The 18,347-nt window shown below is 38.2% G+C and overlaps 1 protein-coding gene across 3 annotated transcripts in view; it reads right to left on the bottom strand.

Moving 5' to 3' along the window:
• The window catches only part of ASIP (agouti signaling protein), a 31,393-nt gene extending 14,624 nt beyond the window's left edge, over window positions 1–16,769 (bottom strand). The window contains exon 1 of one of the 3 annotated variants that reach the window (XM_065754082.1): window positions 16,710–16,769. Coding sequence is in view for 1 of the 3 variants with exons in the window: in XM_065754079.1 (XP_065610151.1) it covers window positions 7,560–7,660 (101 nt within the window). In the remaining 2 variants the exon portion in view is untranslated. Of the gene's footprint in view, window positions 1–7,223; window positions 9,038–16,709 lie in introns of those variants that run through there. The other 2 variants (XM_065754079.1, XM_065754080.1) reach the window with 2 other exon arrangements.
• Between the last annotated feature and the right edge of the window lie 1,578 nt (window positions 16,770–18,347).

An 18,347-nucleotide genomic window follows, 5' to 3' on the forward strand; every position in this document is an offset into this window, starting at 1 on the left:
ATCTATTTTCTGGTTTAGGTTCTATCTCCCATTTCCTTTCATTTACAATGATCCACTGTCTCGTGTTGCTTTTGACACAGAAGTTTCTTTTGCCTTTCATACACATAACTCTTTTTCATTTGTACTCTTTCATTGTCGCCCTAGCTTGTTCTCATCATCCCCAGCTGGATATTCTTGAGGAACGAAACAACGAAATTGAAAGAGATGCCTTGGTATGCAGGCCAAAGCTTGACTGCAAAAAATATATTCTGAACATAATGACTTTTGGATATCAAATAATAGGAGGGGAAGAGTATACTGATCACAGCATGACCAAGAGTGACAATGTGATACAGCTGTGGAAAAAGCAAAGGCAGTCCTAGGATGTATTAATAAAAGTGTTTGTAACAGAAATATGAAAGGACTTCACACTGTTGTATTCAGGACACTGATGTTCATTTAGAATATTGAGTTCAATTCTGGTCACCCATGTGGAGTAAAAATGCATTTAAATTAGAATGGATACCACCAAAGAGTAATAAAGTGATTTTAAATGTCATTGTTTGAGATACACGTGATCTAGCAGATGTCTTGTATGACACCGTCCTATGCACCCAATTTCTTCATGTTCCACCTGACATTTAAAACTGAAGTGGGCTGCTACCAGCCTCTTGCCAGAAAAATGCAGCACAGGCTTAAACATTTCAAAAACAGCTGATTACACCCCCACTCCCACCCCCCCCCCAAAAAAAAAAAAAAAAGTTGTTTCTAGATTATGAACAAGATTCATCATTCTCAGGTTTATGAAATTGTAAATAAGAGGTTCTTATGTTTGGCATCAGCATGGGTGAAGATATGGGGGACAGCCCCACTTGTGTCCCTGAAGGATGGGGCCCTGGGGTCGGAGCTGTGTAGGAGCAGTGCCTGGAGGATGGGCCCTGTGGCATAGACTGGTATGGAGTGGTCCTCAAACAGCTAAAGCCTGTGTGAAGCCCACGTGGGATCAGCTCAGGGTAACCCACAGCACTTCTAACACTGTTATTACCTTTTCAAACTGAACAGCTTTAAGAACGTTTTGTCGATTTTCAGCTCTGCCTCTTGTGCCATGAGTGTGTCATGGTAAAGAGTGAGAATCATTCTTAATGGCAGCTGGAATCCATAACTCACTGGGGCTCAGACATCCGTTGTGTTAGGATAAAAAATGCAGAGTCTTGCTTATTTAGAATAAGGACTTCATCACACTTGCCATAGCTCACTATATATTTCACTGCTTGTTCTCTCTGCTATTGCTCATTTGGAGCCTGCTGGGCCCATAAGACCCTGCCTGCGTTTCACTGATAAATTCTTAGTTAATGATTATAGTAATCTGTTAATCTGAATTGGTCCTATTTCAATTTCTAGGAATGGAATTCTTTGAAACCTTTCCTTTTCCTTTGAGAAATTCTTTTATCTTCACTCATTTTCCTCCTGAGAGATGGCTGGACAAGCCAGGTAACTTTCTAATATTCTCCTATCACAGCAGAACAGGTTGAGACCGTTGAATTTATAAGTTACATTTCTCCCAATTCTTCGTGGCTTTTCTATTCAGTTATTTAATTTTTCATTAGAAGAAGAGTCGGTGTTCCTTTACTGATCTTGCTGATGGCAAGAGATCTCCTTGCTGTGCTCTATTTTTTTTAAAATCAAGTTCTCTAAGAACTATTCCAAAGTTTTTCTAGGATCTGTGTCAAACCAGCACCATTAAATAGCGTTATTATTCATGTAGTCAGATAAGCTATAGGCAGTTATTAAGCTGTTCCATGACTACTGAAATTTCTCACCCAGCTATCCCAGTTTAAGAAACAGCACCTGCTTTAAAGTGGTTATCTTGCCTTCCTTCAAAGAAGCTCTGATTCCAACAGTAAAGGGATGAAACCATGACAGGGTGGAGAGATGAGTGGGTGTGTGAGTGGATGCACTGACTACAGAAGGAATTTCAGATTTCTGTCTTAACCACAACGGGGGAAGGAGTACTCAGTGCTGCTGTATCCTCCTCTCAGTGATGAGAAACTCTCTGCTTGTAAGCTGGCATGCTAAATGCGTTGTGGCAAATTATTTAGATTGGTTGATTTAAAATAACTTCTCAATAGCTATTAAAAGGTTAGCTGTATCTTAATATATGTACTTTACCCCAATATTGAGTAGTTTTTCATTAAGAAAAAAAATGCCTTTTCCATACTGTTATTTTTGGATTTAATTGAAGTCGTATTCTCTTGTGTAATAGATGCATTTTACTGTTGGCTTTTCTCCAGTGCCTTCCACAAAGTCCTACTGGGAATATAAACTGTCTATAGACTATAACCTTGCATCCTGTCTGTAAGAAGTTTTAATCTTCTGCTTTATTTTTACAAGCATCACATTTGAATAATATTTTGCGCTTCTAAAAGTATTTTAAAGAAACATTCTGGTTCTTGGTTTGTTTGAATGCCAGGGGCAAGGACTCTGCTTGAGAATGTTCTCCTCTCTCTGCACTGGGACTCAGATCATTTTATAAGATGTTTTTTAAGTGTTCTGGACTTTCACCGTCTGCGTGTTTAACAGCATCCCTGTGTTTAATGCATCTAGGAGATTCCATTTCTTTGGAAATCAGGAAATGAACAAAGTTATCTGTCTTTGAAGAATAGAAGAAAGCAGAAGCTGTGAAATTGTGATTGCTCCTATGTTCAGTTCCTAGAGAAACTACTATATGAAGTACTCATTCTCTTATTATATACTAAGAATTTTACATATTGTTTCGATCAAGAGATGTAACTTGACAAGTCCCTCTATTCTTTTCATATGCTATTTAAGAGGCTGTACCAGTTTGGGCATGGGAGATTTCTTATATTATCTTATGTTTGTATACTGGAACAAATTGATTCATGTTACTGCCAATACATCTAAGAATTGATTTATTTTATTTTTAATGGAATGAGCTATGACATACTTGATCCATTGCTGGCAGTGGATTGGCTTCAGGAATTGCAGGGGCAATTTCAGTTCTCCTGGTGCTGATGACAAAATGGTAAATCAGAGCAATGGTCAAATTATATCTTATAGTAAAAATGAAATAATTTAGCTTTCTGGCTTTTCCTGTTGATTAATTTTTAGATATTTACTGGAAAATCAGAGGACAAAGAGGTTCTACAGGGAACACAACATAACTGGAAGAAATGCTCAGTGTTGTGTGATATCCATTTGCAGTGAATGGAAAGCAAAGAGTACCAGGAGATGTATTGCTGGTAGAGGTTCCTTTTCTGTAGCAAAAGCATAGGAGCTGGGGTTTCTAGATATTTCTTACACAAAAGGTCAAGTTCATGTTATCATGGTTATGTTCTGTAATGACTGTAGGAGCCATTGAAGTTTATTATTTAAGGTAAATCGATTTGTTACAGTAATGTACCCTTTTAGAAATGAGAAAGTAGAAAATAAGAATAAGGCAAACAGCATTGCTTTTGCCTCTGTGTGCAGAAACCTAGCATCAATGACTCGGACACAGTGCACCATATGGAAGAAAGACATTGGAACAATCCTTGGTATCTAAACAAGAATAACGAGAGTTCTGGACTGCCTCTACGAAATGTTGCAAGGCACAGCTTTTTTTTTTTTTTTTAGTAGAAGAAGGGAAATCCATGTGTGGCCCAGAAGTGGTAAATAAGTATGAAGACAAATGGTGGAAGTATGTGTTAATTGATAAACTACAATATGTGTTTTAAAAAACAATATGTTTTAAGAATGGAAAAAACTTACGGCCAAACATCTAAGGAAAAACAAGTATTGTAAATTCAGATGGGGAAATTCTGTTCTAGAAAGCAGTGAATTGAAAGGTTTTGGGAGTTATTTTGGAAATCAGCTCCTAGTGTAACACTGTTGTCAAAAGTGCTGATGTAGCTCTTGAATGAGAAAGCAGGGCTGACTTCAATAGCAGAGAATATTTATTTAACATTGGTATGACTATCACTGGAAGACACTCCATGAAGAACGCTCATTGAGTGGAAGGAGTTTGGATAAAACATAAAAATGATCAAAGGAATGGAAAAGTACATCTGAAAAGAGCTCTTGAAGCTCAATCTGTTTAATATCAAAGAGAAACTGTAGAATGTCTCAATCACTGAACCTACTTGGTAGAACGGGGGGAGGGAGTTACAGAAGACTTTTCAAGCAAAGCAGCAAAGATACATCGAGTGAAGTAGAAGTCAAATCTAAAAAATTTCCAAGATCTTGACTATTCTGGTTCATTAGTAACTACATTATAAAACAACCATCCAAAGGTTGAAATCTTTCTTTCGTTTTTACTTCTTATTTTCTTATTTACTACAAAGACTTGGAACAATGGATTTTATTTATTTACTTTTAAACTAGAAAATGCAAACTGTAAGCAAAATTGCTGCTCATTATATGATTGTATTAGTTGTAGTAACTAATAGTTAGACCTTCATTTTAATTTATCATTTTGTAAGTGTCTGAATCGGTGCCAGGAATGCGTTCAGCTTAGGCATGTGGGGGGTGCACTTCTCACTAGCAATCTCAGAGAGAAGGGTGACAAATGAGGAAGATCACTGTTATTGCACTTCCACACTTTGGTTTTCCTTCAATACTGACCTATTACTTCAGTTATTGTTTCAAAATGTTTTTTAAATCTTGAGATCCCTAAAGCCCCTTCAACTCCAGGAAAATTGTTCATATTCATCTTATGCATCAGGCTTTGTTTCAAATATACTGAAGAAACCCATTCCTGAGTCATACAGAATATACACTGAGAAAGCAAGCTAAAGAAGCTTTGAGATTCAGCACGGAAAGGACAAAAAGCTGAGGATGAATCCCCAAACAACATTTGTTTATCCTTTAATTACAACGTTATTTCTTTTTTTTTTTTACGTACTGTTTCCCTCAAACACAGTCTGTATCGCTTTCAGATCATTTGTACAGAGCTGTTCTGTACACTTAGTACAAAAAGCATAGGATATAAGTTGCTGCAGACCCAGTGTGGTTCAGGCTCAGAAAGGTGTCAGTACACATTCTTTCTTAACTTTCTAAAATTGATTACAGGTGTCAGCTGGATTTAACCAAAGCAGAGGTGCCACCATGTCTTATCAAATGTCACAGTTGATTTCAGTTTCGGATGGTTCCTTTCAGTGCAATTTGGCACCTTTAACAATTATTTTTTAAGGCAAATCTATTCCTGCCAGCTCCAACACGTCTTGTTACCAGCTGGATGTGAAGAGCCTGTAGGGCTCTGCCCAGAAAGACCATTCCTGCTGCCATCAGCAGCTGGCTCCTGCGCCCGCATCCTTCTCTGGACGCGACTCTGTCAGGAGTGCTTTACATAGTGCAGGGAATGCATCAGTGGTGGACACATGGCAAACCCCTTTTTAGAAGTATGTTCTGCAGGAATTACTGTTTATATGGCCACACTCAGGCATTTGAAAATGGAATACTTCTATTGATGGGACAAAAACATGCTTAATATTTTGTAGAATGGTGAGAAGAGTCATGTTAAATACATTAGAAATTATTATTTATATGCTATTAATAATAGAATGGCTTTCTTCATACTTAAGAATATTTTCTGAGATGTTTTTCACAGAATGAGTAGTTAGAAATGCACAGAGATGACTGAAAGAGATGTCAGAGCTGAGCATTTCTCATTACTTCCTTCTACTTCCTTAGAACTTAATTCAAATTATGTATGTTTAAATCAAATAAGACTTCAACCCACACCCTGAAGTCAAAAAAGATTGAACAGGAAGTGTGATTTGAAAAACAAATTGCAAATTCAAGAAGTCTGTGGATTTTCCCATTAAAACATTTCTTAAAGAGAAAATTTAAAATGTAATGAGGAAAAAAAGCAGTGCAATAGATTTCTGTGCAATATGCCTTCAACACAAGGATATATGCTTAGTTAACAAAGTGTTAATTACCTCAACAAAGCTGTTAGTAGATCTTAACCTTGCCTAACTGAGAACTAATTTGTACATGCGGCTGTACATGAGGCTGAGTATACAGAGTTTTGTCTCTCATAAAAGATCAAAGGAAATACTAACGAGAAAATCCTCTACAGAGGTTGGTATTTTTTTTTCTCAGTTTTCAAAGCATAGAGGTTTATTTCCACATACAAAAAATGTGATAATTTTCTCTTGTATCTTCCCTAAGTGTGATTATTTCCCCCTGAAACTCTGCTTGGGTTTCAACACTAGAAAAAGTTTCTGAGCCTGTTTCAATATAGAAAAAAAACCCAAACTGCATAAAGTAGGAGATGTGTAGGGAAGTTCAACTTCAGTGTTTGGAAACCCAAACAGGAGACATGATGACAAAAAAATAAAAGTTAACCAAACACAACAGAACAACCAAACGAAACATGCCTAACAGCATCAAGATTGCATTTTGAGGAAGGACATGGAAACAACTGTCCAGACTTTGGTAAGAGGATTAAATTTATCCAAATAAGATACAGATTGCAATCCCCATATATATTTAAAGTCAAATTTTACTGTGAAATGCTTACAAAGATCTCCTCCTACCTCAGTCAGAATCGTTTCTGATGTTAAGAATATGGTCCAGAAAATACGAAAATACAGGTGAGGAAGCAAAGTCAATTTTGAATGTGATAAGGTTAACACTTTCATCATGTGACTGAGGCAAAAGAAAAGGGAGCTGTGTAGTGCACAGAGAGAAATAAAAGTGGAGATGGGGAGTGAAAAACCCAGACACGAAGATCTCTCTCTCACATACACATAAAATAAAATCTACCAGGGACAGCAGTAAGAAATGCATCCATTTAGGAAAATAACAAATGTAGTGAAATGAACACATAAACATAAATTAAAATTAAGAGAAGTGCTCTGAATTAGAAAAGAGATTGAGAGAAAAATGCTGATATCAAAAATGGCAATTGTAAATTATCTCTACATTTAAGGATGTAATGCAATTACTGCTTGGTTAATTCACCTAAAATTACATAGGAATTTTATGAATATTGATGGTCAATTTGCCACTTGAACATGTTTAATATAAAATGACTTCTAATGTCATATTCTAGAGCAAATTAGAAAGGGAATTATCCTCCATAGTGTGGAGAGAAACATGACCAGCCCACAAAATAAAATCTAAACTCCTCAAATCATTCAGGAATTATAAAGGAAGATTTCATTCATTCATTCATTCATTCATTCATTCATTCATTCATGAAGATAAAGATTTACATTTTATACAGTAAATTTCTTTACCTTAGAGGGAAAAATTGAGAATTCCAGCCAACTACTGCAAGCAATAGAAGAACACATAGGAGTTCTACTTTGTTAACATAAAAATCGCAGTACTACGGTGCATAGAGATGAAAGAGCATTTAAAATAATTAGTTGCAGAGAAAACTTAGGTAAATGTAGACTAAACCAAAAAGCAAAACTTGCACCAAAACTCAAGACCCGTATACGTCAAACAGAATCAAAACGCTCTGAATCCCAGGCAATGCTGAAAAGAAGTGTTTGAAGGCAAACTCAGAACTGGAGCCAATAAACACAAAAGATAAAAAAATCAAAACAAAGATAATTTTAAAACTTCACCGCTTTCCACACCACAAAGATAGATTTGTGTGATAGATCAGAACGCAAAGGAAGACAAATCTCTTCGGTGCCGTGTAGCAGGAAGATGTGATCTTTTCCATCCAAGCAATGCAGTGGAAGTCGGTGCCCTGACGAAGAGGTTAAATACTTCGGTCCTACTGAAATAGCAAGCTGCTTTTCTATTTATCAGGCTCTAACAGAAACCAAAGCAGCTGGTCTCCCTCATTCTGCTGATGTGCAGAAAATATAAGCAAAGCTTTGGAGCTGTTTTCAGTCCCCTTTGACTGCTCAGCAGCCTGCTTTTAACTATCACCTCCTCCCAGAGCAGTGCAGAAGTGTTTCCTATGCATTAGCAGACAAAACTGTAACTATGGCAAACAGCCTTTTCTACTTGAATTTTTGTTTCTTCTCTCTCTCACTCTTTTTTTTTTTTTTTTACCCTTCCTTTCTAGCTGTTGCTCTGAAAAAATTTAGTGTTAAGTTGACCTTCATCTCCTCTTTTTTTCTCTCCAGTTGAATACCTTGGGGGAAGTCCCATAGCAGCAATGTTCCAGCAGAGAAGTTCGCAGCTGAAGGCAGCAGATGAAAGGCAGCTAGGGGTTATTCTATCACTCAGGTAGGAAAAGGTACACGATGGGAACAAATGAAAAGATCTGGTGGGAATCACGCTCCTCAGTCCTTGCTCAGGGCCCATTCCTACAAGTGTCCATGTCTGGCAGCTCTGCTCCCCAGAGGAATTGTTGCAAATGCTGAGTATGTGCAGGAGCAGATCTGCAGCAGATGCCTGAGAGCAATAATAGCGGCGTCTTAAGCCCCGCTGCAATGAGATAATTACAGTCTGAGCAATAAAAGGGAGAGACCTATAGGAGTAAAGTGGTTTTTGTTGTTCTTTCTTAAAACGTACTAACTGCCTGTACAAAAACTGGATGACTTCGCCAAAACTGGGACACAGTATCAGAAACTACCACATGTCCCTTTATATTTCAAGGGTACGATGGTACATTTCATACATCACACTGCAACTGTACACTGTAATGGAATATTGATCCTTTTTGCTGGCTGTTTTACAGCCACGTGTGTGTCATGTGTGCCACGAGGTGGGGTTTTCTTTTTCTTTTTTTTTTTAATACCTACTTGGTTGAGCTCTGTGCTGCAGAAGTAGTTGCTCAGGAAGCTGCTGCAGCCTAGGGCACCAAACATTTTGGACTGGAGTAAGTGACAAAGTGTCAGTGGTTTTCTGCAAACCAAATGGTCCAGTTTGACTTAACAGCTTAAGAAGGTTTATGTGAAAGAGATGATGGGTGGAGGGAGGCCCTGTTATGAAACAAAACTGTGTCTCCTTTGTCTCTCTGTACGATTAACATGCCTTTTATGAAGGCAGCCTTTCAGTGTTCCCTCCGGATGTCATAATACAGCCAGGATTACACTTGGATAGGAAAAGTATTTCCTTTGGCAGCCTGGCATTTTCTTCTTCTTTTTTTTTTCTCCTTGATATGTTATGTACCATAAACATGGCAGTTTCAGTGAGCAAGAAGGCACTGGGCACATAGTGCCAAAGGTGCAATGCAGGCTTATGAAATTTTAAGCATTTGCCGTAAGCATGGGGAGGTGGTAAACACTGGTTTGGCGCTGGAGCAGTTCCACACAGCTTGTATGCTGGAAAGATAACTTGAATCAGCAGTTTGGAAAAACTCACGTCTGATTGCAGCCCTTTAGTTGCTGTGTTTTAAACACTGCAGTCTGATGCTTCAATGGGCTATTTGTCACGGCTGATTTCCTATGGAACCCCTGCTCCCAGCAGCATGGCATGTATATTGATGTACATCTCACATCAGGCTACTTGTTTTCTACAGATCTTGACAATTTGTTAAAGTGAGTGAGGCTATTTAAACACTTGAAAGTGGCTATGGGTCATCTTATTTTGCAAAGACAGATGTCAGAGCAGTTAAGTCATGACAATTCTAGATTTACTTGTGGATGATTAGAGCCAGAGAAGAAAATTTGAATAAATACCAGCTTTTCACAGAAGACGTATATAAACAATTAATGTCACTATGAAAACACAACACTATGGGGTCTCAGTGTTTGCAGCACGCTGATAGCACTGCTGTAGCCTTTCAGCATTTAAATTAAATCCCACGGGGGGGGGGGGTGGGACTCTCTTAACATCTTTTCGCTTCAGACTGAATGACTTTATAAATCAAGGAAGACCTTCTGCATCCAAGATGTCTCTCTTGGAAGAGAAGTTGATGAAATGTGTTTTCCTATGCTTTGCCCTGATATTGTCAAACTAAAATCTCTAAATGCTTTCAGAGGGGGAGAGGTTAAAAAGTCAGTAATTGTATATATATATAAAAAAAAGAGTAAGAGAGGCTGCTCTGCCTTGCTTTTGTAACATAATTTTAACACTTTTTACTAAAATCTGTGCTGCTTCAGTATGGCAGTAATAGTTACCATCTTTTTCCCCTAAATGTTTTTTATTTGTTGGTGGAGGTTTGTTGTTTTTTTGTTTTGTTTTAAATGTGAAAAGCAGCTACTTTTGACCAAGCTTTAGTGCTTTGCAAGCCAGTGGAGACAGACAAGCAGTCAGCCAGCCAATAGATAGCCCATTGTTTGTCCTAAGCTGTGTGGGATGGCATGCATTGCACTGTGGAAACCAGGGTATGTGTGACTATCTCGTATGTGTAAGCTGTTCTGCTTGCAATCCTTAGGACATCAAATGGGAAGTTATTTTCCCCACTTTGGATTGGAAATGTGTATAGGTGTCACTTTTGTGACAGCAGTCTCTGGAAGTAAGTCCAGTTTGAATGTTGTTTAGCTACTTTTACAGCAAAAGAGAAGAATGCTTTCAGAAGGCATTGTGTTTGGTGTTACAGTATTAGCAAAATGAAATTGCAGAACGTTTAGAAATGATGCTGCTCCCACTAAGGGAAATTCATGCTGTGCAGTCTCTGCTTTTCCAGAAAGTATCCGCAGCATTAACTTGTCCTGGAGCACTAGGGATTAGCTCCATCAGCACCTGCATGAAGCAAAAAGGTGTTCAGTGACCCAAAATGCAGGCAGAAGCATCTTTAGTGTGGCACCGGAACGAATCTGAGGTGCTCGAGAAACAACATTTGAGATGAAGGCAATGTGCATGTGTGCTGTGTGGTTATGAGAAGCTCTGGGGAGAAGCCTGGAACAACGGGAGGAAGGCAGGCTGACATGAGCACAGCGTATTGCTGAGGTTTTTGAGAGGGCAGACAGATGTTTTCCTTCATCCTTCTCTACTCATCTTGCTGCAGTATTGTTGGGTGATGAATAAGAAGTGACTCAGTTGTGGAACTGGTTGGATTTTACCAGTCGGACCGTTCTTAGTTGTTAAAACTGACAAATGAAAAATGGCAAAAGCAACCAAATACTTCTAGGAGAAATAATTGCAGTTAAGACTTTATACTGATATCTTCAGGGGGAATTTACAGTGTAAACAATTCCCTTTTTCCCATTTCAAAACTTCAAAATGCTCTGATTTTTTATTCATGTAAACTGAAAAAGAGCACAGACAAAACTTTCCCTAAAGGAAAACTATTTTTCAGACTCTGCTTTTACCTGAATTAACTGCACGATTCTTTCCTTAGCTTCTATTCCAGCCTCGAGACACCAAATTTACATCTCCTTTGTAGACATTTATGGTATGTAGTTCATTTTCTCTTTTTAAAAGTAAAGAAATCTCAGGGATCTGTTTGTGTTAGTTTGAAACAAATCTCAGCTGTCACAGAATGGTTTAGACATGATACAGGGATGCTGGTTTGCACCGTATCAGCCACGCAGCCCTGGGAAGAACCTGAGTACTGTGGATTGAGTTTGTGGGCTCCTTTCTCTGTCTCTGTTTTGTCTCTGATCACAGATCAGTGCTTTATTCTCTCACTGTCTGACTTACGTTTTCTACTGTTACAAGTTACAAGACAAGCATATATATATAATTTTTGTTTCCTTTTCTTCCTTTTCCTTCTTTCCATAGTTGGATTTTCTTCATCTCCTGTACTATTGCATGAACAAACTTTTCTAAGACATTTATTTTTCAACACGTTTTTCTCCCTAGTCTTTTCCCTTTCTCCTTGACTCCCCAGAATTCCTTCCCCTGACTTTCTCCAGTCTCTCATATCTTTTGGTCGTTCTCTGCATTTTTTATTTTATAAATTTTATTTGTTGGTCATTTTTAATGATTTCATTTCCATTTAAAAATTTTTCTTTTACTTATTAATTTTAACTCTTGCTTATTTATTTATTTATTTATCTATCTATCTATTTATTTATTTATTTATTTTAATGTCATTTTTAAAATTCTATTCCCATAAGTTTTTCTCTCACCAACTCTTCCCCCATTTTACTGTCCTCTCAGCACATTCTGGATTTCTCCTGACTCCCTTACCGTAGCCTTTATCATTGTTTGTTATCCCTATCTTTATGGTAAGGATGACAGAGCACTGGAACAGGCTACCCAGAAATGTTGTGGGTTCTCCTTCTCTAGAGATACTCAAGACCTGCCTGCACACTGACCTGTGCAACCTGCTGTAGGGAGCTGCTTTGTAGTGGGATTGGACTCGATGATCTCTAGAGGTCTCTTCCAGCCCCTACAGTTCTGTGATTCTGCGATCGAAGCATTGCACCATGGAGTTTTTCCCCTGTTCCCATAAGGACATGCAAACACGTGCGGCCTGCTGGCCATCCAGACCATGATCAGTGTGCATCTGCAAAGTCCACTGCGCAGTTTGTGGATACTTACACATCAAATTTTTTAACTGTCCCATACAAACCCAGAATGGTGTTTGATTTCTTTCATGAGCTCACGAGACCAGACTCCTCACATTGCTTTGATTTTAAGGTTGTGCTTATGTGTGAGAGAGCAGCCTGATTTATCCTTGTCAGGTCACATTTATACAATGCTGGAAAGTACCTTTTTTCCCCCTTTTTTCTCAATTATAACTGCTTTTATCAAGGAACTACTGCTGTTCTGAATATCTTTGCAACATGGCTAGAATTAGCTTTTTTTTCTTTTTTGTATATGTGATTGAGAAAGAAGCTCAACAGAAAGTCAGGTTGCTATCACTTAGAAGGCTGCGTGCTTCGATGACAGTAATGTTGGCAGGTGATCTAAGCACAATTGGTGGAAGGACAGTCTGAAGGGAGAAATACGGCATTCACACGAATAGGGCTATTTGGACTTGCTGCCCAACTCCAAGAGGAGAAATAAATTTGTCTTTGGGGAGAAATGCAGTGTAAGGATGGGAAAAGCTGCCTGGGGAAAATCAGATTTCTGACTTTCTGTACTCTGAAACACTTAGAAGATTTTCAAATTGATTTAAGTCAAAGACATGCCTAATGAAACACTTTCTGATTAGAAACTTTTATGTTTTTCAGATACACTGATCTGGGAATCCAAATACCAGTAGCTGGCAACTAGCAAAAATATACAGCTTTTGAATAGAGAGAAATAGTGGAAATCTGCAGCTTTTGCACCTAGTACTTTAAAAAAGGGACAGGCAAATAAACCCTTATTGATGCATGACAAAATAATTAAACATTAAACATAGTTAACATGCTGAAAAGTGAAGTGATGATGCACATGAAATGTCAGGATAGGATGAAGCCGGAACAATAAAATCAGCCATCGAGGAGCTCCTTTGCAGAAGGATCTCTAAGCAGCACTTCCTTCCTTAAACATTCCTGATCCCTGAAACTGGATCACTTTGTTAAATAAATAATTTCTGATCTACTTCTTATAGTTTCTGTATGAAGAGATGCAACAGAAATATGAGAAATAACATTTCAGGCATAACATCTAGCATTGCGGAAAGTCAGTAGAAGGAAGATTAGGTTTTATTGGCACACCTCCCACTGCAACTTCTGCAGAGTTGCACTGATATAAAATTAAAGTTCCTCCTGTAATAAGCAATGAAGAAGACAGGTGTATTTGCAGAACACTCAGGAAGCCCTAGCCTTTGCAGGAGCCATATGTGAAATGGTGCTTACAAGTGAAACAAATCTGACTTACGCTTATAAGTAGAATGTTATGAAATGTTGCATAACATTTTGGCAAAGAAGTACTACATCTATTCTGAAGAATGCCTTATCTTTAGGTCAAGAGGTCTGATATTTCATAGTTTATCCTCAAAGCTGAGAAATCAAAGAATATAATTTCAGTGGAATAGGACAGAATGGGTAACAATACACAGCTACGGGTTCAGGCTAGTTTCACTACTGTGTTTATGCCACAAAATAAACCCCAACCAAACAGCATTAGAAGTCAGTAATGTTGCTTAGTTGATGCCACAAGTTCAGTTATTTCCTTCTCATTTCTATGAAATTAATAACATAGGTTATCTTTCACCTTCGTGACTTGAAGTCTTCCAGCCATATTTCACCTGATTTCCTTACTTGCCCCTGTTGTTTCGCAATACCCTAATTGTTTCACAACTTGCTCCCCATTGTGCCTAATCTGAGATACAATTTTTGATGTAATTTAAATGCTTTATTCTTCAGAGGAAATAAATATGGAAAGTATATTGGTTATATAAATATTGAAAATGTCAAAAAATTCAGATTGGAAGAATATTAGGCATTAGGTATTGATTGAAGTGCTTATAAATAAATCCATACCGTCTCTCATTATCATTTGATAATGGTATTTACCTATCAAGGGTTAATCCTACGCTTTTTGTTTCATATTTAATCAAAAAAGGGGCTTAACTGCGAAATAAATATTTCAAATTTGTTTTATAAACATATTCATTTTGTTCTTGCTTTCATTGAAACCAGTGGGAAAATTCTTGAGCACATGTCCTTGCTTAAAATTTAGTTCACTTGCCTGGTGAATGGAGGCTACGAGCTGCATTTGTATCAGCGCAGCAAGAGGAGAGCAGGTAGGGCAGGGCATTTGGGATAACACAGGGAACAAAGAGACAACAGTGAAATAAACATAAAGCTATCAGGTAGACATTAATTATTGCCAGTAATATTCTATAGTTATGGTACTTGCTGGATCTGTTTCAGGACTTACACACTTTTAGGATTGAATATTTGAGCTGTAAAAGTTTTAGGAAAAGGACTTTTTGTTGCTTGTAGGAGTACCTGCTGTATTTCTGGTCACTGTGTAGCACATGGCACATCACCGTGCCTCGAAGCATCCTGAGCAGGCACTGTGTGCAGTCAGTGTATAAAATGAGGTTTAGAAAGTGCTTCAATCCTCTTAATGATTGCATTTCTTGAATTTTAAATTCAAAACACTAGAGATATTTGTGACCAACTCCAGGTAAGGAAAAATAGTATTTTAATTAAAGAACTAATTTATATTTGATGTTCCCAGATTTGTTTAGTTGAATTACAGTCACAACACTTGTCACATTTTAGCAACTTGGTGTGCTCTGAAGGGTGCTCGAGGCACTAAACCAGGCTGTAACGTTGGTGTCTTGGAACCTCTGAATCATTTCAGTTGTTCTACTACACCTTGTAACTAAACATAGAAAATGATTTTAAGGACCCCATAGCATTCAAGTAATATTACCTCATTTATCTCTTCTACAACATTTCATATTGGTCAGTTCTCAGCAGTTAAACTCTGCTTTCAGAATAAATCCGATACTCATTTGGTAATGAAGGAATATGAAAGGAAGGAAAAAAATCCAAAGCCAGCTTTACTACAAACTCTTCTTGTTTCTCCCCTTAAATTTATGGCTTAAAGCTACTTTAAATGAATTGTTGATCTAATTGCACCACGAAAACATATCTGAACTTTCCATCATTCGCCAACATATAGAATTAAGTTTATTGGGACTTTGGTAGATTTGGTTGTAAAGCGTAAAACTCCCTGAGACGCACGAAACTGTGCACATATGAAACTGAGCATCACATTTAAAGACATACTCATTAAATTCTTCAAATATTCAGAACTCCTACCTTGTTGTTTTCTATATGAGAAAGGCAACTGACATCTGGTCCTTGTTAATGCCATCAATGTGTTTACAGGGTTCAGAATTCTAAGCGTACCGTAAAAACATCTTGTATAAATCTGAACATATGAGCTGTATAGCATTTATAAATAAGAGTTGCTGGTTCTGGAAGAGGGCAACAACTCAAAAACAAAAAACTAAAAAGAACAACCAAAAAAACCCAACCAAAACCATCCAACCAAACAAGAAAAAGATCCCAACAGCAAATAATCCAACACTCAATGAATTCAGTCCTGAAACGGACAACGGTTTAACTCTGAGCTCACTATGAAGAAACTCTTTTTGCCCAAAAATACAGAGCATGAGGCCAGTACAAGGCAAAACTCTGAGCACATTAAAGAACATTGTATACCAAACAACTGTCCAATTTCTGAAGACAAACTGATAATTTGAAAAATGGAAAGAAAACACCATCTTGCACACAAAAGAGCGCTGCAGAAATCGTTTCCATTTAGCTAAAGCTTGTTCTCTCTGTCTCAATATACTCTGTGCTTCACAAAACTGCTGAACAGTTATTACTTTTCATATTTCCACTGACTCACAATATTACATACAAAGTAGATGATGGATTTCTAAATATACATAAGCAGAGTGTTTAAACCACAGAATTCTCTGATCTCTGTATTTTCATTTTGGATTGCTAAACAACTCTGTAATGCATGGAGAGTTCTGCTGGAACTATACATTTTCCTGAAATATTTCATTCTAATTTAGAAAAAGAACATGGAAGTTTAAAATTATGATAAAGTTATGAATAAAATTAAGACATCCACTTAAATAAGAAAAGATTTACTCACCTCAGCCATGTGGCCAAGGAGAATGCACTTCCAGCCAGATTTGAAAATCATAGCTGTAGTGCTGTACGTTGACCGGCAGTTCTGGCTTTCCTCATTGCTGGAGATTTCACTGTGAGCCAATTAAATTAATCCTGCTAAATCATTTGATTTATCTTGAGCTTCACAGGTACCTCAGAGTTTAAGGACTCTCTTTCTCTTAAAAATAAGACACTGATAAAAAGGAGGTAACTGTAAAAGAGCAGCTGCAGCACTGAAGCATCCTGTCATTGCAGTAGCGCCTAAGGGCAGCAAGGACAGCAGGATCTGCTGAATAAATTTTGCTTAGCTACATTAGAAATGAACCTCCAGAACTGTTTACTACATACCTTTCTTACAGGTCTTCAGCTGTCTGTACTTTTAATGCTCTGGTTCTGCTTCTTTTTCATATAAATCAGAAGTTTACTTTCAATCAGTGAATTAAAGATGTGAGAGGTCTTGCTTATATTGAATATTCAAAACACGTTGGCAGGGGCGGTACTTTGAAAGGGTTATAACTTTATTTCCCTCCCACTCCAGTATGAATGTCGAATAGGACAATTCATGGGGTCCTTTGTATGTAGGCAATGAATATTTGTACATCAGGTATGCAGGGTGTAGAAGACCCAGCATGCAATTCTAGAGGAGCAAACAACTGATACAGTAAGGCTGCAACGTAGTTCTTGTACAGTTATGTTTGTGCGGTTGTGATTCATTGGTTGTGTCCAGTGCCTTTGATATTGGCACCACTGAAAGTTGAAAGCAAAGGCCTAAAACCTTTATTTGATATCCTTTTCCTAGCAAGTTATATCTACAGCTCTATTGCGAGAGGTAATCTGTTGGCTTGGTATGTTCTTTTTTGGAGATATGAAGGGGAAGAGCATCCTGACACTAGGATCAAGCCACTGAGTGCTGAGTGTCATGGTTTTATGATTTTTGTTATTGCTATTCCACATCATAACATCATGTAGTGCATTTGGAGGAAAAGAGTTAATGCTCCAGCTCCGTGGATCATTGATAGCTCCGGGTATACCTGTCTCAGAAGAGAAGAAGAACTACGTTCCCCTGAGGGCTTTGTGTTGCATTGTATTTTTACGTTTTTCCACTTAGAGGGAAAAATAAATCCTGTGTGTCACGAGGCATTCTCTTTCCTTTCAGACCGACCCAGCAGCAGGTGCTCGCTAGCTGTCTCACCTTCAGCTTTTAGCATAGGGCCTTCGGTTTTATCGGACACACTTTCTTGGTCATTTTATTGGATTTATTAGCTTTAATTCCAAATATATTGTATTATATTGTGTTATTTTGCTTTCCAATATCTTATTTAATAAATTAGCTTTCCTCCTCAGATCGCTACTGCTGTTTTGTTTTTAGGCCCGATCTCCCTTTTCCCTTTCACCCTTCCCCTTTCCAGGGGAACCAGTAGGACCAGCCTGTAAAACTCTGACGCTGGGTTTCTGTCCTTGCTTGTGTGGTGGGGGAGAAAGGTTGTCAAGCTCTGGGAGACTGCAGAGTGGGCAAACATCCCTTGGTTGTTCCTTTGCTCAGGTGCCTTGCCAGAAGGTTCTGCTCCAGGGTTCTCCTGCCAAGGATGATGTGCAGATGTTGACCTGGGACTACTTTTCTCTTGAACCCTTCAGTAGTTTGAAAACCTCTTTCTTCTCCAACAGAAGTGCATTTCCTTCCTTCCTTCTCACCCCAGGGCCCTCACTGATCCTACAATTGCTGCAACTCTGCTCCATCAATTTACTCAGGAACCATAGGACCACCAATGGCAAGCAGAAGAGGAGGGGTAGTGGAGAAGCCTGGTTCCACCTGCTCTCCTTTTCCCATTCCTGAAATAGGGAAGGACAGCATTGGTTCTGAAGACTGAGAGAAGATGGAGCAGGAATGCAGCATGGTTAAGCATAACAAAAGAGGGTCTTACTTGTTGCATAGGGAGGCAGAGTGAAGCAGAAAGCTACCATAGTTAATAGTGTGATTGTATGCTT

Source organism: Cyrtonyx montezumae, unplaced genomic scaffold, assembly GCF_038088225.1.
Source record: "Cyrtonyx montezumae isolate F1298 unplaced genomic scaffold, pur_monq_1.0 scaffold_9, whole genome shotgun sequence".
Classification (NCBI taxonomy): domain Eukaryota; kingdom Metazoa; phylum Chordata; class Aves; order Galliformes; family Odontophoridae; genus Cyrtonyx; species Cyrtonyx montezumae.